This window comes from Cephus cinctus, unplaced genomic scaffold, assembly GCF_000341935.2.
Source record: "Cephus cinctus unplaced genomic scaffold, Ccin1 Ccin1_scaffold2234, whole genome shotgun sequence".
Lineage (NCBI taxonomy): Eukaryota > Metazoa > Arthropoda > Insecta > Hymenoptera > Cephidae > Cephus > Cephus cinctus.
In genome coordinates, this window is record NW_014334192.1 from 93,737 (window position 1) to 113,563 (window position 19,827).

At 40.7% G+C, this 19,827-nt stretch overlaps 3 protein-coding genes across 10 annotated transcripts; 2 read left to right on the top strand and 1 right to left on the bottom strand.

Moving 5' to 3' along the window:
- Positions 1 to 589: 589 nt before the first annotated feature.
- LOC107274097 (26S proteasome non-ATPase regulatory subunit 11) lies at positions 590 to 3,098 on the top strand. Its single transcript, XM_015752864.2, has 5 exons — positions 590 to 872; positions 971 to 1,638; positions 1,753 to 2,147; positions 2,227 to 2,551; positions 2,639 to 3,098. Exons 2-5 carry the CDS (start codon positions 1,318 to 1,320, stop codon positions 2,867 to 2,869), a joined length of 1,272 nt encoding a protein of 423 aa, XP_015608350.1. The 5' UTR covers positions 590 to 872; positions 971 to 1,317; the 3' UTR covers positions 2,870 to 3,098.
- Positions 3,099 to 3,473: 375 nt separating this feature from the next.
- On the top strand, positions 3,474 to 7,327 carry LOC107274098 (WAS/WASL-interacting protein family member 3). 6 transcript variants are annotated; one of them, XM_025091379.1, is made up of 5 exons: positions 3,474 to 3,769; positions 4,221 to 4,389; positions 4,504 to 4,790; positions 4,899 to 5,535; positions 6,469 to 7,327. In XM_025091379.1, exons 2-5 carry the CDS (start codon positions 4,233 to 4,235, stop codon positions 6,501 to 6,503), a joined length of 1,116 nt encoding a protein of 371 aa, XP_024947147.1. In that variant the 5' UTR covers positions 3,474 to 3,769; positions 4,221 to 4,232; the 3' UTR covers positions 6,504 to 7,327. The 6 variants fall into 6 exon arrangements, with proteins under 6 accessions (XP_024947147.1, XP_015608355.1, XP_024947145.1 ...); XM_015752869.2 differs by having other exon boundaries at positions 4,920 to 5,535; XM_025091377.1 differs by lacking the exon at positions 6,469 to 7,327 and having other exon boundaries at positions 3,474 to 4,146; positions 4,899 to 6,176.
- Positions 7,328 to 7,525: 198 nt separating this feature from the next.
- On the bottom strand, positions 7,526 to 19,556 carry LOC107274096 (nipped-B-like protein B). 3 transcript variants are annotated; one of them, XM_015752862.2, is made up of 3 exons: positions 19,128 to 19,556; positions 18,136 to 18,452; positions 7,526 to 18,052 (listed from the first exon to the last, which is right to left on the bottom strand). In XM_015752862.2, exon 3 carries the CDS (start codon positions 17,999 to 18,001, stop codon positions 11,267 to 11,269), a length of 6,735 nt encoding a protein of 2,244 aa, XP_015608348.1. In that variant the 5' UTR covers positions 18,002 to 18,052; positions 18,136 to 18,452; positions 19,128 to 19,556; the 3' UTR covers positions 7,526 to 11,266. The 3 variants fall into 3 exon arrangements, with proteins under 3 accessions (XP_015608348.1, XP_024947141.1, XP_024947142.1); XM_025091373.1 differs by adding an exon at positions 18,968 to 19,067 and having other exon boundaries at positions 7,526 to 18,452; XM_025091374.1 differs by having other exon boundaries at positions 7,526 to 18,452; positions 19,430 to 19,552.
- Between the last annotated feature and the right edge of the window lie 271 nt (positions 19,557 to 19,827).

Consider the following 19,827-nt stretch of genomic DNA (forward strand, 5'->3'; position numbering starts at 1 on the left):
TATATGAGTTAAGAGAGTAAGAAAACACCACATATTTTTTCAATGATTTCACTCCTACTTTAATAATCCTTTTAGGAATAGGGATAAATATAGATCTTGAGTAAGAAATAAGTTCCCGTTTTACGTGTATACTTTTTTATATGTAGATCATATACGTACCATGTTATAATAGTAATTTATAAGTAATATATGATCTCCTATAAATGCAGAACGTCTATTGGCAAATTCAAAAAGAAGTTTCATTAATGGTAATTCGAATGCGGAAGCGTTCGTCTCATAAAAATATTCGAACCACTGTACACCGACAGCCCATAAATTACTTAATTAACAGTAATAACAGTGAAGGATATTGTTTTCCTTGCATACTCGTAGCGTACTTTGTAGCATACTCGTATTATAAATTTTACTTAGCTTTACATCGTTAAATTATAACGATGCGCTCGTTCCATTAGACATAATTAACTAGAACCTCCGAAACAATTGGTCTTTGTTTTGTACCATTTCCTTTGTTTATTATTGATGTCTCTAAAGATTCTATTAATTTTCTTTTGTGCAAACCGTCGCTCGCATTGACAGTTCTTATTAACATGAAATCTAAATTTGTTGTTCGGTTGATAATTATTGACTGAGATATCTTTTGTACTCCATAGATAAATATTATATTTTATTTGATTCACGTAGGATCATGGTACGAGAAGAATACTTTTATACGATCGAAAAGGCAGTGGTATCTTTAGAAAGTTACAAAAGTAAGTCGCAATGAAAATTCATCACGATAAAGATTATCTAATCAAAATGATCATAAAACAATAAAGATCAGAAGATAAGAAATGATTAACATATCGCAACACACTTTACTCCAAGATTAAAAGGTTTGCAAAAATGGATTGTTCTTTGATAATCTAAATATTTGGGTAGTAACTTGAGCAACAATCAAGTCTTTTAAAATTTGAACATGATATTTTGACAGATTGATAAGAAAATTACAAAATTTATGACGTATGGTTGTTTCCTGTTATAAATTCGTATTAGAAAATACGCATATGATTGTGTATGATTCACGTAGTACCATGACATGGAGATTCGTTAAGCGCAATCTAGAAGGCAGTAGCCGAAAGTGACAAAACAGAAAACGCTGAATCTTGAGTCCCATAAACAGTCTTATAAAAAGGGTCCAGTGAAAACTAGTGTTTCTCGAAATATTTAACGACTCCGAGCATCAAGTAATTATCAAGGGCAGGCGAGAATCACTGAAGACTATCAGAAGTCTCCGTGAATCTTGCAGAATTTAAGAAAAGTCGAACGTGCAGGTTGGAAATGGCCGGCGCGATGTTGTTCGAACGTGCTCAGGCAGTTTCGATGACAAACCGTAGCGAAGGGATATCTTTATTAAACGAAATTGTGTCCGATCCAAGTATTGGAATCACAGAAGATGACGAAGATAATATTCGAGTGAAAGAACAGGGAATTTTACATTTGGGAGAATTGTACAAGAAAGAGGGCAAGGCCAAAGAACTGGCAGACCTTATTAAGGCTACGCGACCGTTTCTTAGCCTGATTAGTAAGGCCAAAGCAGCAAAGCTTGTCCGGTCTCTTGTTGACTTCTTCCTAGATCTTGAAGCTGGTATCGGTATAGAGGTATGTACCTTTGGCAAGGCTGATAGGCTTCTGCATCTTGATTGACATCACCAATTTCTAATCCATAGGACAGAGACAAATCATAACTTTCCTTTGGTATTTTTATATTTTCAGGTTCAATTGTGTAAAGAATGCATAGAATGGGCCAAGGAAGAGCGCAGGACATTTCTGCGCCAATCATTGGAAGCACGGTTAATAGCCCTGTACTTCGATACAGGAATGTTTGGCGAAGCTTTACAGCTTGGATCAGCATTGCTCAAAGAATTGAAAAAACTTGATGACAAGCAGCTACTCGTTGAAGTTCAGCTACTTGAAAGTAAAACTTATCACGCACTGAGTAATCTGGCAAAAGCCAGAGCTGCGCTCACCAGTGCGAGAACCACTGCCAATGCCATATATTGTCCACCCAAAATGCAGGCTGCACTAGACTTGCAATCTGGCATTTTACATGCAGCTGATGAACGGGATTTCAAGACTGCTTACTCATACTTTTATGAAGCATTTGAAGGGTACTTATTTTTTTTATTATGTTTATTAGATCAATGGATGTGATGAGTGATATTAAAGACGAACAATGTTTAATTACAGATATGACAGTGTTGAATGTCCAAAGGCTCTTACGACACTGAAGTATATGTTACTATCAAAAATTATGTTGCGTAACCCTGAAGATGTACAATCAATAATGTCTGGAAAACTCGCTGTGAAATACGCGGGTCGGGATTTGGATGCTATGCGAGCTGTAGCGGACGCTAGCCATCGGCGCTCACTAGCTGAATTTCAGGCAGCTGTTAAGAAATACCGCGTAGAATTGGAGGAAGACGTTATAGTCAGAGCGCACCTTGGTTCTCTATATGATGCTATGTTGGAGCAGAATCTTTGTAGGCTTGTCGAGCCATACTCTCGTGTCCAGGTGAGTAGAAAAACTTTTTTGTAGCTTTGCAAGTCGAATGAAAATGATAACTCAGTATAATAACAAATGGATTCTCTTCTTTATCAGGTCAGCCACATAGCGTCCTGTATATCTTTGCCCTTGGCTCAAGTTGAAAAGAAGCTGTCGCAAATGATCCTGGATAAAAAACTCCATGGCGTTTTGGATCAGGGTGAAGGCGTTTTGATAGTCTTCGAAGACACACCTCGCGATAAGACCTATGAGATTGCCCTGGACACGATACACAGCATGGGAAAAGTAGTAGACACGCTCTACCAGAAAGCCAAGAAGCTCACCTAGCCCTATTGAATGCGAATTTGTATAAGCGAAGTCTATTATAATTAATAACAATTATTAATAATTAGATGCCCTCATTAAATAATTACCCATCTATTGATAATGAGATCGAATCGTTTCTGAAATTTTCAAAATCTTATTCGCTACAATAATCCTGTACAAATCTTGTCAATTCGTACTAAGTTCAAGAATTTCCTGTTAATATACTCGCAACACCTCATTTACCATTTAACATTCGCGGTTTTTTTTTTCTCTAAAAGAACTTATTCTCTTATAAGTATGCATCGGTATATGCATATTCATATTCTTTTGCAGTGGTATTCTTGTTGATAAAGAAATTGTGAACTTGAATTGTACTGATTTCATTGATGTCTCTAAACAATTTTTAAAGTTTCGTTTAGGACGACTGCTACAAAACGGTATGTTGTAATTTCCTAATTTAAGTTGATTTTATAAATTCATTTATAATTAGGACGTTCACCTGCGTGACAAATGTGCATCTAGTGATTTTTCTGAAGCAAAGAATTATTTCTAGAGAAATTTTGAAGAATTAATAAGGCGTACCAACCACAGAGTAAATGCAGAGATGGTAAACGTCATAAACATAAATGGTGAATAGAGATTTCTCTAAAAGCGCGAAAGCTGACGAATCAAGGCGTCGCCACTTCAAGAATTGACTACTCTTGAGATTCACGGCACCGATCATAGTTGTCAACAGTTCATCTCTGAGCTTCAGTTGTGAGAAATTGAATTATCTTTTTCTGCCTACATTAAAATGATTAGGAATTCGTGTTAAGCGATAACAATAACGAAATGAACGATACGTTGATAGTGTGAATAACTGATATTTATCTACTGTGATTCATCTCGTTTTCATCAAACTTAATTTATTATTATTCGAAGGTAAACGTTTATAAGGTATAAGTAAAATAACGAAGAGCTGTAAATCACTAATATTTTTTTTATTTAAAAAAAATGTGAGCTTTCGTCTGCCACGTATGAAAGAGATTCTGATTTTAATATCTTAACCTCAGTTGCTCTGTGGGAGACATTGTGACATGTGGAGCATTTAAGATTACTAAAAATATCCTGCAGCATGAGACTTCGTTTTTTAAAAATAAATAACCACCTGATAGCCATTCTTTATAAAGAAGAATAAATAGTTATTAGACTGTCATTGTCTTTCTATGTTGGAGTCGCTATTCTTCACTTGATACTATGAATATGTATAAAAACATATTAAACAGTAAAGTACATCTAGACTGCTAATTCATTGAAGAGTGATTATATTTATATAGGTAATAACTAATATAAAAAATGTTATGATACATAATGCTTTATCTGTATTGATAAGGATCTGGCAAAAATGTCGGCACCATTGCCACCACCCCCACCAACAAATTTTGGCACTTCAGCAGCGGGTGCAGGTGAACAAGGTCGTGGTCTTTTATTACAGTCAATCAGAGCTGGAAAAACATTGAAAAAAACTGTCACAGTAGATAAAAGTGCACCAGCAATTAGTGGTGAGTTGTTAGCTACGTATATTATAAGCAGATATTTAGTAGTAGAAGTAAAAGGAATTTCTCTGTAAATTTATTAACTTGCAATGACTTAATTATGATATTGATAATTCATAGGTAGAGTAAAGGGTGAGGCTGCAAGTAATGTGTCTAATAACACTAGCACGTCAGCTGGACTGTCCAGTAGTAACAGTATGAGTAATGGTGGACCACCTGGATTAGCTGGATTATTCTCTGGTGGCATGCCAAAGCTTAAACCCACTGGACTACGTGCAAATATGAGTGAGAGAGATAACACAGACTCTTCAGGAAATGCGACATCTAGCAATACCCTGCCTAGTGTGCGAAGAGGGCCACCTCCAATTCCACCACCAGCAACGCAGAAACCACAGATTTTCAATCCGGTCTGTTTTCACTGTTTTTAAATCATAATTACAGAGGATCTACGACTATCGATTACAGAAACTAAAAATATTAGCATATGCTTATAATTTAAATAAGATCCTTTTTAGACAGATCTTCTTTTCATACAGGTACAGAATACTAGCAATACAGACTCAGGACCGGCTTCCATAATGAAAGTAGCTGTGCCTAAACCGCCTCCACCACCTTCGCTAGCACCACAGAAACCATCACCGCCGCCAAAGAAATTAAATCTAAATACAAACGTCTCCAGGGCTCAGAGCATGCGTTTGCCTCGATCACCGCCAGTCCTGGTGGCACCGACTCCTGCCTCATTGCATCAATCGCAGGACTGCTTGAACGAACAGCAACGTCCTATTGGAAGAGTATTACGACCACCGGTGGTACGACCGCCATCACCTCCAACAAGTAGAGCACCCGGAACAGTAATTGCCACCAGGACTGCTCCACCACCACCCTCGCGGACAGCTGTGTCAGCACCAAAAATACCTCCACCACCCCCACCACTTCCTCAGAGAACTGCATCCGCTCAGCAAAGAATAACTGCTCCCACACATCCTCTACCACCAACTCCGTCCACCAGGACTTCCTCCATGCGCAATGGCCAATCAACGGCCAATCTCACTGATCTGGATGTACGATTTGCCGATAAGTTCCACTCCGCTGTACATTTTCCATCGCCGGAACCTTTTCGTGGCTTTCCCAAGACTTACTACAGCAAAAACGGTGAGAATCAAGGGCAAACAACTTCCCTTCTTGGATTCACTATTAACAGACAGACAAGCGCGTTTGACATCTGACAAGAAAATTTTCTGTTGCGTTAATTTAATTGCAATTGCGTTACTAACTATGAAATGCCTTAAACGACTTCTCGAAGCTACGACTGAAAGCAACTACTTGGGATTCGCTTGGGAATTAAATAATTTTCTATAATTTTAATTAGCTCATTAGACAACCTCTGTGCCTTAGCAAGTGATACCTACTCGTACATTCGATGTGTTCAGAAAATAGTTTCTCACTTGATACCGTATGTATATAAACTCCGAACCGAAGGAAATTCGTTAGCGATGAAATTATTTTAATATCATAACCGTTATACAATATTGTCGTTCAGTTCTGTAGATCGTTTCGCGCGATATCTATCAGATTTTATTGTAGCCTCATATTTAATATACTTAAAGGTGTTTAAAAATCATCTACATTTATCTTTGTTCCTGCATGGTGTTCTATCAGTGGTACTATTTTGCACGTAATAAAATTTCCTGCAGGTCCAGCGAGTGCTCTAAAGCGGTTATCCCGAGTGTGCACCATTAACACTAATTTAACAAAGAATTGCTTTTGCTTGAATAAAGAATTCTTTTTTAACTTATCGTCGCTTCCCTCGGCTCATGCTGTTCAGGGGCACGCGCAGAGACCGCACAAAGCTAACGCTGGTTTTGTTTCTCTACTTTTAATAATTCTGTTGCATGCGCATGATCGTTATTAAATAATTTTTTCCCTCGACATTCATTCTTCTGATGCTTGTACTCTATTCTATGGGTCCTTTATGCAGAGTGTGCCACAATTTCTGGATCACTAAATTTTTTTTTCATACTGGAAATTGCGGTATACGTTCAGACATGTGTACGTATGAATCCTATAGGTTTTTGAATATTACAGCCGCTAAACAACAAGCGCCTGCACCGCCCCAGTGACCTTACGAAGTTTCCACCTGTTCAACATTTTGTCCCTTCAACTTGGTCGCAATTGGATTCAATTTTGGGCGGAACACGAAGCAGGCACACAACACTTCGGAATGTCAAGATTACGAATTTGTTATGTTTAAAAGAAATTGTACATACTGTTCGGTATTCCTTGAATGTTTTTCTTTTTAATCTAACGTATCACAATCCTATAGGGATTCGATTCTGGCAGCGATAAAATATGTAAGTTATTTGACAATAGACAGTGATACCAATTAATTTGATATTAATTGGTGATGATCTTCTTGAGGCAATATCTCATATCTCAACCGTGTACGGTTGGCTCAATAACTATTAATTATATTATAGGATTCCATTAAAATGTACATTTATAGGAAAATTTTGTAATTCTAAATATTCTACACTTTATCGTCGCACAGTTGATACCGTTTTCAGAATCGCGGATAAGATATCCTAATGATAAGTATCAGTATCAGGTATTAATTGTATTTACAGTATGCATTCTTATTATATCGATATTGTAATTTAATTAGTCATTATATTTTCTCCAGCCATTTAACCGAACGCAAAATCGACAGTCGAAGTATACCGTTTTTTCAGACTCTACGTATCATTCATCAATCATTATTCGAATTTGGGAACGAAAAGAGAAAAAGAGCGTAAGTATTCAGTTGGCATCTTATTTAAGAGGAACCAAAGGTTTTACACTGGAACTTCATAAAATAAAACGAATTTCGTGTCATTAATTATATAATGTCTTTGACACTGTATTAGTCAAGTAAATAATAAAGTGGTATATCTTTGATATAAAATAAGAACCGGAAATTCTTTTATTTCACAAATCTCAAAACTATCATCGACTCCAGCAGTATCTAACGGACGATAAAGTGGCAGACCCGCAATAAGCGACAGAATAAATGAGACAGTCACTTGATATATGCTTATGTTTATTTTCTTTACGAACGTATCTTTTTTTTTTTCTTTCAGACGATGTACATAATAAGTTATGAGTAAACGAGCGTTAACTCTTATCCAGAACGGCCGCATCTGTTTTTATTTAAGCTTTACAACTTTCTTTTAGGTACTGTTTTATGCACGTGTTTCGTAGCGTTATGGATAACATTAACACTTGCCGGCTTTACTCAAATATATAATATACTTTCTATTTACCTTTTTGTTTATTAATTAATATTCTTTAATTAGATTACCAAATACAAAAACATAGGTGCTATAATAATGTTATAATACAAGCGTGCCGCGCGTCGGACTGAATGAGAAGGCGCCTAGTTTATTGCTGGCGCCCATTCAGTGCGACGCAATCGACACCTTATGGAAATACTTACGAATAAAGTTTCTTAAAGTTTAATTATACGTAGAAATATAATTATTTAGAATATAATGTACCTTCTATAAGTTTATTACAACGAACAATAAAATGTTAAACGAAACCGTTTCCTCACTCGTCACTCTTTCTCTCTTTAATTTCTTGCATTTTATCTCTCTTTCTTTCTCTCTCTCTCTCTCTCTCTCTCTCTCTCTCTCTCTCACGCTCTTTCTGCCTTTCACTCTCACTCGTCCACACTAATTTTTTTTTTACTCTTAAACGTCAGCACAACCGCAGCTACTACACTTCAAAATTCCTCCTTGGAAATAAATATGTACACGTAAAAAGTTTGTACAGAATAGTTATTTTTTTTCTCTTTTACTCGCTGTGTCCTGCCCGTCATTATTATTAATTATAATCCATTAGCACGTCACTTTAACGCATAACGATATAGCGGCATCGTGAAGCTCAATGATTCGTGCAATTTGGACGTTGTTGTCAACATCGTAAGAAGCGCTCGGTGTCGAAATTGTTGGGTAAATTCGAAAAATCCAAGATAAGGATTTCAATCGGGATTTCTGGGGTACCGAGATGCAAAGGAAATGAAAATAGTTAATATTACAAATCGCCCAAATCCAGTTACAAAGAAATTATAAGAATCATCGGAGTTGATTTTTTTTAACAATTTGATAACTAGGCTCGTTCCGTTTGGTTTTTCTTTTCCTTTCGTTATTCATCTCGTATCACACCGCTCGTCAGCAATCGTGTGCTATTCCCTTCATTCATCTTCGTTAATATCGTTTGCCATTTCTTTTTGCTCTTTAACAATGTTCGTACTTGTTCCCAATAATTCCACCTTTCTTGAGTCAATCGTTAATCGAAGAAAGCGCGACAGGCACCTCGGTGGATTTAAGCTTTTGCTTACGTTCTAGCATTGCACGCTCGGAGGGACGGTTAACTACGGAGACAAAATCACTAGCGCTTTCTCCTTCCCCAATTGCAATAGAAAGGTGAGGCTGATGTTAAAAGAAAGGTGACGTTAACGATTCTGGCCTTTGATTTGTAGCGAGTTGAGATTCTTGTCTTTCACTTGACACTTCACTGTTTCTTTCCTTACTTTCGGAACTATCAAGACGCTGCCGCGCGGACAGAATGAGAACTAACCGAGATCGTTTGATTTGAATAATTCTAAGGACAATTTTATAGAACGCAGGATACAAGCTGACTGCAGAGTTTTCTAGCGAGAAGAGTTTTATTTAAAAAATTTGCTAACTAGTGGGGAGCAAATTTTTAGTAAGTTTCAGAAGAATTAGAATTAGAATGACACTCTTTCTTCTTCATTCATCATCAGTCAGCTTGTATCGTTTAACCGTATGGATTATCTTAGAATTTTTCAAAATACCTTACTGCTCTACGTTACTTTAACTTTTAAGTTTTCTCTCTCCCATTTCTTTTCACATCTCAACTTCAAATCGTACTCGCCCATATGATAACGAACAATGCCATCACGCATTATAGGATGTGTGAAGAAGAGCAAATAAAAATGAATAAAGACATCACAAAGAAAATGAGCGAACATAAATTAAGAAGTTTACGTCCTATGAAATTTATTTGACTGATAAGAGCGCAGTAGGAAACATTGTTGTAAGAAATAAATTAATGTCAAATTTGGCAGGACAAGGACTGATTGATAACGTTATTGAGATGGTCGTATCGCTTTGTTTTGAAAGTGAGAATATATTCGATTTTTGAAAGCAGACAAATTTGTTAACAGTGTCCCTTTTCTTTTTATACCGTATACGGTATAGGCTAATAAAATATTTTGCGCATGTTCAGTAGGAATTAAAACAATTCGGATCGATTTAAAAGGCCCTGAAGAAAAAGTCAAAAAATAACGCCCAGAGAAAAATTGCCTTTGTTTGGTCCGTGTAAGACGCAAGATAATTTTGAATTTTTTTTCTGACGAGAAACTTACGCGTTCATTTTTCAAATTCTCGTCAACATTAATTTCACACTAGGGCTTTTAATTCTTTTTATCAATTTCAGATTTCGTCCTATGGTTTTTATTTATTACGTCAATACGATTCGCTTTTCTTTTGACGGCTCATGGAGACGCATATAAAAAAAAAACCTCGACACTCTCAGACACCAAAAATGAGTGCGTAAAGCAAACTATATTGGGATAACACGAATCTTGAATAAATACTTAATATCGTTTAAAAAATGTTAAGTATTCTTCGTAATGTCACCACTATATAGTTTGTATGAAAATAAGATATTTTACTTGAAACTTTTATGTACACATATTACAAACGACATTTCATAATGTATACGTTACGCGTTCTTCTTACACACTTCTATTGTTTTTCTTTTATTATACACGTTAATAGAGGAAATTCGATATTTCGCGATCCGTAAGTTTCAACTTTTTTCTTCTTTTCTTTTCTTTTCTTTATCCACTCTTGCTTCATGCATTCGCTCTCTCTCTCTCTTTCTCGCTCTCTCCCACTCTCTTACACTCACTCTCTATCTTCAACATGCTTTCTACAATTAATCACACCGCAAAGCCATTAAAACTCGATCAAAACGCAACTATCGTTAACCTCTATTCATGATTCGTGCTTACGTTTACTACAGAAGCTCTCCGTCCTTAGTATCCCATTTTTTCCTTTCCTATCGTATTTCGGCTGCTGGTCCTTTTAAAAAACACCAGAGCGAGCGCCTTGCACCTTTCGTCACTATCGTGATTAATATTATTTACAAAAATGATTTTCATCGGAACAATCGTTAGTGTCCTATTGTACTTTGAATCCCGACACGGGAGTGGGACACTTGGTTCTGTAGGATTTCGTTTAAACGGTCTAGAGATTCACTACAATTGTAACGGCCTCGCAAGAAGACACTTTTCCTTTAAATAGCCAAATAAGAAGATTACTCTAAACAAGAAAGTAAAGAAAGCGTTCAATGGAGACGTAGAATATCACACTTGAACCAAGTATCCACAGTGTCGTGAGAAATTTTACTTGATAGACCGACATTACTAACGATCCTCCACTTCCGTTCTTGTCACGGAATTCGCTCGTGTCAAATTTAACGAGTCGAGCGATGGACGCGCGCATATAAAAGCAAAGAAGCGTTTTGTAAGATTTTACGCAATTCAGTTTCTTTGTATTCCTTTTTCTTTTAACCATTAATTACCTCTCTCGCTCACGAATACACACTTTCGTTTAATTCAATCCATTTAAAATGTCTTCACGATGCAGACCGCTGCGAGCGTCCGACACTGGTATCAAATTCCACAAGTCAGAGGTAAAAAGTATTAAAGGGCGCCGCCGGAAAATGGTAGATTAAAAAGAAGTGAAAGAAGAGAAAAAGAACAATAAAGACTTCCAAAAGCTAAATTCATCACCGATAAACGTGTACACTTCACTCACACTAGAAAATCAGGATCACTATAGTCATCGGCACTGTCGCTGCTATCGGATATTCTTCTTCGCTTCTTCTTTTTATGCTTCTTCGTCTTGTCAGTTTTGTGCGAGCGATGCTTCTTGTGCTCCTTTATCTCCGGGTGGGCATGTATCGTCAGTTTAGGAACGCGCGGCGTCACCGGAATCGAGTGCACCGAATTATTCGCGTGCTCGCTTGGGTTTGGAATCTGTTGCTGGTACATAGGTTGATTAGGATCAAGTGGCGCCACTGCGGCGCTATCGGGTAATTTGTCAACTACGGAATTGACCATTTTTGCCTGCGTGGAATTGTTATCCGTAGTAGCGACGTGTGCCTGCTGCTTCGATTGGTCACCTTCACCACCGTCGTCGTCAGGTTCCTCCGGATCGAATTTGAGCATCAGCTGCTTGAAGTCCAGATACTCCTTGACCAGCTTCTTCCTGCCCTCCGCGTCCAGCTCCATGTTACTGCCGCCTTCCTTGAGTTTCTGCAAAGTGGCCTTAGGTCGGAATAATAAATTGTTCTTACGATTTACCGCCTTCTCGTAGACCTTGGCTGCCTCCGACGGCGAGTACTGTCCAATCTTCGCGTCCGAAAAACCATAAAGGTCTTTCAGGTGTTGGCGCAGAGTCAGGAGCAACAGGAACCCTTGACTGGCCGTTATGTATTCCCGTAATAACGTAGTATCTCCTGGTAACCTTGCCAATATTGACTCCTCGTCCTCCTCGTCGTCTTCCTCGTCCTCTAAGATTGGCAAGAGATGACTCGGCTTTGCTTGTCCACCTTGTGCGCAGACTGCAGCGGGATGGGGCTGTGGTTGAATGTTGGGTTGAGATTGTACATTGGCTCCAGCATTAGCACCAGTGCTACTGCTGCTGCTACCGCCACCTTCCTTAGGTAGCAATGCCTCCTTGAAAGATTGTAGCAAGTTTGTCCCAGACATGGAGATTATAATATCTATATGATGGATGATGAAGAGTGGTTCGTCTTGGACTTGATATGTGAAATAAGCTAGATTGTCAGCTAGATATAACATTTGGGACAAACTTGTTTTGGCGCTTTCGTCGAATTGCTTGAGAAACGACAGAACGATGGCTCTGCGTTGCTGCTTCGTGTTCCTCAGGATGGTGTAGAGGAAACCGTTGAGCGCACTGGGAAATTCACCTTCTTTGATCCTCATGCCTCTCACAGTAATGTCGTTCTGCAGGATCTTCTGGAGGCGGTAGCTCAGCTTGATGCCAAATTGGGACTTCATGTGTATGAAGCCAGGATATTTCTTCTCTATGTCCTGAAGTTGCTTATCTGCGCTGTGACTTACCATTTTTTCACAGTCAGTACTCATGCAGATCAAGTACGGTACTATTTGTACAGGGTGAACAAGACCCTGCGCCAGGATCAGCTGGATTACCTTGAGCGCTGCGTGCCTGACGCTCACGTTCACGTGGAGAAACGATTCCAGGACTTCCTTGAGATACAATTGTATTACTGTACTAGCCATACCTGAAGACACGTCACCCATTTCCTTCAAGTTCTCTGACTTTGACAATTTGGCCCACTCCAAATCCTGCTTGATCATCCTCTTCTCCTCTTCCTGCAGGTAGACCTCGATGTTGTTCAGCACTTGAATCCTCATATTTACCAGGGCGTTCTCCGAGGTGAGCAGATGATGATACAGCTCTTTCAGTTCAGGCATCATCATGAATTCATAATGCCTTATGCACAGAGAGCCAATGGCTGACAAAGTAAAGTGACGTATATCATCATTGTCCTGATGAACGAAGTAATTCAACGTTTCAAAGACTTGATCCTTGATATTGTCCGGAAGCCCGTCTATGACCTCTGGGTCAGTGAAGTTGAAGTGTCTCAGAAGTAGCCCTACAGTGAAGAGTGCTCGCCTGAAGAAGGGTCTGTACCTCAGGAGCATTGGATTCGTAGGATCCTTCTCGTAGAAAGACTTGTACTCTGTAAGATGGCCGTAGTACTTCTTGAAGCAATCACGAATCAGCTTAAAGTTCCTTGTGACGTTGTTAACAATAGATCCTAAGCAGGATAAGCAGCTAGCCACAACAGACCGATCATGCTGTAAGATCAACTTCACCGAGTCCTCTTCTAGTTGGGCCAGGAAGGTTTCACTCGGATGCTCCATCAGTGGTACAACGAGTTCCAGGGTATGAGCCACGCTGCTAATGATCTGATAGTCCCCTTGGGTTTGACACTTTAGACTTAAGTATGGTTGTAGAGTGATGGCGTGGTTTACCAGGAGTTGAGGTCTAATTTTTGCAAAGAGATACAAGGTCGTTAAACATGCCACTAATCTCTGAGATGACCCTTTCTTCTCAGGCTTCTCTGAATTGTCAAGATTCGTCTCCTCGAGTCTCAGGACGTTCTCGATCAGGCAATCGACGATCTGCTTACAGGCTGTGAGCAAGGCCTTAGGCGGTTCCATTTGCATCTTCGTACTGTCGTCCTTGTCCTCTTTAGGCTTGAACAAACTAACCAGTAGTTGCTCGAACCACTCCAGTCCCATGTCTTTGCTAGCTGCCACGACGTCGGTAATATTCATAACTTTTCTTAGCAATGCTTCAGAGTCCAGCGAAGGTCGTTCCCTTACCGGAGTGAACCACATATTCTGAAAGACTTCCATTACTAACTTTCTAATTCCTTCTTCATCGTTCACTCTTCTTATCATCTTCACGCAGATTTCAGGTATCTTAGGAAAGTCTGGGCATTCCATGCAGATGTCTTTCAGGATCTTGATTACTCTCTTCCTCACGCTCACGCCAGTATCAAGGATCCTTGCTGAAAGCATGTCATAGTACTTGTCGATGAGCTCTGGTCTACTCAATACAAATTTACCAACAAGGTCCACAGCAGCTTCGCGCACGGATGTAGAATGATCGAGAAATGAGTGCTTTACACCCAACTGCATGTCCACCCTGGCCAAAACGCTGGAGTCAGCTTCTACGATCATGGTAAGGCATTTCATGGCCTTGGTACGTATGGCGATCGAAGATTCTGTGAGTACGTGCAGGATCTGCTTGAGGTACCTGTCGAAACTCTGAGAGAATGGTCGCTTTGACGCCAGATACTGAGATATAAGCTCGGCTGAATTATAGTCTATGTAAGTTTGGAGTACTTCCACTTTAGTCCCGGACGAATAAAATGGTCGTATTTTATTAATCATTAACTTCTTCTTTTCCTCGATGAGCCTGTAAGCTTCTGAGTTTTTTTGTTCGTTATTGTCATTCTCGTCAGCATTTTGCTCTTCGAGCTCGGATTCACTCTCCTCTTCGCTATTTTGATGTCTATTTTTCTTCTTCGAACGTTTCTTGTGCGACTTCTTGCCAGGGCTGTTCTTCGATTGAACCACCCGTGTCTTCTCCATGGTACAGTCTCTGTACCATTGTGCCAGATAAAAATGCCTCGCGTAAGCCAGCGCAGAGTCCTTAGTACCATTGACAGCTAGATAGTCGAGAAGTACTTTCTGAAGGAACAGAGTCCTTTCCTCGTCCTCGCTAAGTCCAGCGATTTCTTTATCTTTAATTTGATCATAATCAGTATCCTTCTGTTGTTCAGCCTTGATGTCTTTGATGATTTGATCAATGGTAGATAGTTTACATTGTGAGCTCACAGCGTCTTTTCTTAACCTGGCTGCTACAACGCCCAGGTAATCAATGGAGGCCACTCTGAGCGACATGTCTGAACTCTTGTTTGAGAAGTGTCCTACCAGTAAGTTCCCCAGAAGACTCAATAATAATTCTGCGGCAGGCCACTCGGGTTTGTTCACAGTAGCCAAGAGGTCTTGGACGAAGTTTTCAAACAGGGGCCTGTAGTCGATTTCCTCACCTTTGCTGCCACATTTGTTAAGAAAAACCGTAAGAAAATTGCCAGCTGTTCTCGTAGCAGTCTCATACTTATTTATTATGAGAATATCGGCGTCGACCTGGCTTGGCTTTTTCTCTTCCTTCTTCTCTTCCTCGTCTTTGTTTGTTTTTTCGTGCGGCGCTATACTGTCCGGCAGTACCACCACACACTGTATGAGCTGAAGTACCAGGGCGGTTAACATCTGAATATGATCCTCGGAATTGAGTCTGTAGGTCCTTAAACTCCTCTTGCTGCTGGGAAGTCGCGCTATGGAAGCAAGAATGTCGTCTAGGAGTAGTCTCCTGTGCTTCTCGTATTTGGTGAAGATGACCGTGACGAGCTTGAGGGCGCTCAATTGAAGATCACTGACGGATTCGACGAAGAATGGAGCGACGCCGAGCGTCGAGGCGTGGAGAACACTCGTGTCCGTCAGTACCTGGATGCTGAGGAGCTCAGCCAACAAGCCGACAAGCTCGTGCATCTTGTTGTACACCTGCAGAATACTCTTCTCGCGAACCTCCTTCGTGTGGCCCCTTTTCTTACGACCGCTAGAGTTATAATTTTCAGTCTTGTTCTTAGAATCTACCTTATAAACAGGATCGAAGGAGGGATAAATAGTATTCTGCAGTTGAAACTTCATGAAAAGGACTATTCTGTCGATCACGTCTTCTAAGTAGACGGTCTTAGGCATATTACGTGAGGTCATGATGTGCAGTGAGATAAGGGAGGCGTCGACGGCGCGTTGGACCCTCTCCATAGCGAGCTGCATCCAAAGTCGGCTCTCATCGACGTCGTCATCAGGGTCAGCCAACGGCGAGACTCTAGCACCGTCCCGGATATTCTTCTCTAGGATATTCAGTAGCCTGACCAGCCTTTCTGGAGGAATAGATTCCATTGCACCTAGAGCCTTGAGCTTGGCAGCTTCCGTGCACAGATCTTGCAGCTGGTACTTGGGTATCAGCATCTCCGGTGGAACGTCGCCATCGTCCTCCAACTCTGCAACGGTGGCGACATCCTCGGTGTTCTCGAAGATGGTGTCGATGGTGGTATTAAATCTCTGATACGTATTGGTCTCCATGAGTTCCTCAACGCTCAGCTTACTTACAATCGGCATCAGCTTCTTCTCAACCTTTCTTATTTTTGGTTTGGTCGGTACGAAAACCGCCTCCTTTTTATCATCTACTTCGTCCTCGTCGTCGTCATCGTCGAGTATCCTTCGTCGTCTTCGCGCCTTGTCGTCGCTTTTCTTTCTCTCTGCTCTTTCCTTTTCCCTCTGGACCTGCCGATCTTTAGCTCTCGACTTGAAGTACTTGTTGTTCCTACCAATCTCCTCTTCGCTCTCTGATTCCGATTTTGTCTCGTTGCTCCGATTTGTGATTCCCATCTTAGCGGCGAGATTCGGCGACTTCTCAGCGAAGGCGGTCAGACTCTTTTGCATAAGAGCTTGATCCGCTAGAGATAACCTATTTAACATGACTACAGGTTCCTTCATCTTGTCCATCAAGTGACCACTAGGTAGATTCGACTTCATCTCTTTGTCCGCGTTATTGTTTTGCAGATTCTGTTGCGGTGACATGCATGTCGCATCACCCACGTTCATCGCTCCACTAGAGTTCACATCGGGATACATTGGAATCTGGGGTGATATCAGCATATTGTCATGTATACGATTAATATTTTGCTTCGGGTCCACACCCTGGTCTAGAGGTACGTCGATCTCAGGATGACCGGTCACTGGATTTAATAAAAACTGTTGATTCTCCTGTACCGCACTGTGCATATCCAAGGGCTGAGCTGAACCTAAAGAGTGGTGATGATGGTGATGTGGTTGATGATGCTGCTGTTGTTGTGGCTGCTGTTGTTGAATTTGTTGGTTCATTTGCATAGGGTCGTATATATTATGTTGCAGGTTGAGGCTTTGTTGTTGTTGTTGTTGCCGCTGCTGCTGTATAGATATGCCAGCATCAATGGGAGATTGCAAAGGGGACTGCATGTGCACGTTGTGCTGAGGCGTCAAGCCACCCATGCCCTGATGCTGAGGGGTGACATTGCCACCAGGCAATGCAGTCAAGGGATTGCTCGGCGAACCCATGTGGGCTGGGGAGTAGATATTAGGCTGTGGGTTCATGCCAGATAGAGGATTTATACAGTTAGCCTCTTCCTGGATGTGCTGAGGCGTCGTCGAGGTCCTGGTCTGTTCCGTAATGACGGTAGCTCTTGGCGACGGTGAAGGCACAGCGAAAGGGGACATATCCGCGTGATTCTGGGGCGCAATTGGCATCCGCGGATGCTGCGCCTGGGAGATGACTCCGGGTGGCGGTAGAACAGTCCTAGCAGCGGCGGGATGAGCTGGACTACCCTGTGGGGTTTGCCTCGAACCCGATGAGCTTGAGTACGAGGGTGAGAACCGTCCGTAATTCGCCGGCGATTGACTTGCGTGCATCAGGGGTGTACCCTGAGGCCAGTTTCTTGGTGAATTGTACTGAGGCCCCTTGAAGACATGCGGATTTATCTGCAGGATCGCCTTCAGGAGCTCCGGCGTATTCTGCTGAGTCTCCAGCGGTTGTTCTGTGTTCGCGTAGTGATCTTTCAGCTCTATGTGATCCGAGGACGTCTGCGACAGGGACAGTATTAGCTGGGGCACCAGGTTCTCATCGCTAACGCTCAGAAGTATCTGCGCCTCCTCTGCCACGCGCGGATGAAAGAGAAGGGATTTATTTGTCAGGGTTTGAGGCAATGGTGTGGGTAGGGGCATCTCAGGTAAGAGGTCGGTGAGACTCGCGATACCCGCGAGGGTAGTGATCGGTACACTCGGAATAACTCCATTCATTTTGGACTTGATTTGTTCTGGCATTACAGCCACGACAATATAGTCTCGAAATCAATTCCAGTGCTTCACTAGTTCCTATGCACAGAATCATAAGACAATATCCATTAGTACCAATAGTAAATACAAGTTTCCCGATTAGCGTTGTGCACTTGTCTTACGTTTCACAATACTCGATGATCCTTTGTTAAAGGAACGTTGCCGAATGCACCAACTCCGTGAATCCTTGATGTAGCCATCGTTTAAGTTCGTTTATTTTTGTCGTATGGGACGCGGTCGCTGTCGGCGGCACTACGCGATCAGAACGGAGTATCTCGCTTCGTTAAAAGAGCGCTAGTTCACTAAAGTATATTCGATTTTGGGAACTTAAGGAAGTCTCTTTTAAGTTCCCATGTTGCACGGTTTAATCTCAGCCGAACTTTGACGAAGCACGTGGGTCCTGCAATAGGCGATCCATGTTTATTCTAGAGTTTCGGTTCTGTAACAAAAACATAGAATTCCTAGATATTTTTTTTATTCGTATTCTTCTTTCATTTAATTAGAGCAGAAACAGTATTTGTATCAATTGTGCAAGAAACAATTGATTTAAAAAATATTTGCATATTCTATATTTCAATGATAGACTACCAGATGCGTGATGTTGCTACAAAGTGGACTATCTTTATTCATATCTTAAATAAAAAATTTATTATAATAAAATATTCTAATTATTTTTGTATTGACTAGTTGCTTCTTATTTGTCTTCGAAAAAAATAATATCATAAAATTGCTCCAGGATTTAAGTTCCTTAAATCGAAAGACAACTTTAATGTATTATAACGAGTCATTTTTTTGACATTACGTTAACCGTCGGATGGCTGTCTCATTCAACGCATTGATAATAGTTGATTATCAATGACCAGAATATACTCACATCATTACTGACATAATATTATTACCATTATCGTCTTTACCCTCTTTTGTTAAATGTCAACTATCCGACGTCATACGTACACACTCTGTTTCTGCCTCGGATGGGTTACTGGTAATATCCAAGTGGAACCAAAATCCATAAAAGGTAGATCTGCATTTAGCTATCCTGATAACTGAAAGTCTAAAACGAGCCATTAAATCTAAAACAGGAACAGTTATCAATGAACTTTGTGTGATTTACCTTAGCCAGCTAGTCGCGGTGATTATTTATGCTCCGGAATGCACTTTCTGGATTACAATTATGGCGGGAGCCCGTGGTATTCCAACGATATCCGATATGACGGGCGCGCTGGCCCAATTAATATCAATACATCCGCTGGAAGAGCAATCGACTAGCATGAATTTATTCTGATAAACTTTGGCTCCAAGAGATATCCACACTCAATTGTCATCCGTGGCTGTGGCCTACTTGGTTCGACGCGCTTTTCCGCATACCAAGAGGTAAAACACCCAGGGCCGCTACACGACACAATTTTCACTTACATTTTCCACGACACCGAGTAAACATTGTCACGTCAGAGTGAACAGCTCGCGGGAAAAAATAGTATTTATAGCTTGAATACGAAGAAAACAGACACAAAGGCGTCCATTTTGCTCAGCAGCGAGTTAACGGAAGTTGCGTAGTAGACACAGAACAGATACAGATATACCGGCGCTGCAGCGTCGCATTTCAAACGGCAAAGGCGCGTCTTCACGACAGCGATCAGCCATTACGAAAATAATCACGTATTTTTCAAGCCTCATGGAGAATTCGGGTATCTAATGGGTATTGAGGTCTCCCCATTTATCGAAGGTATAACATCGTATTATCCGTCTATACAGAAATTAATTACGTTATTCATATGTATGTTCACAATGCCATTGTTGCACCTTTAACATTG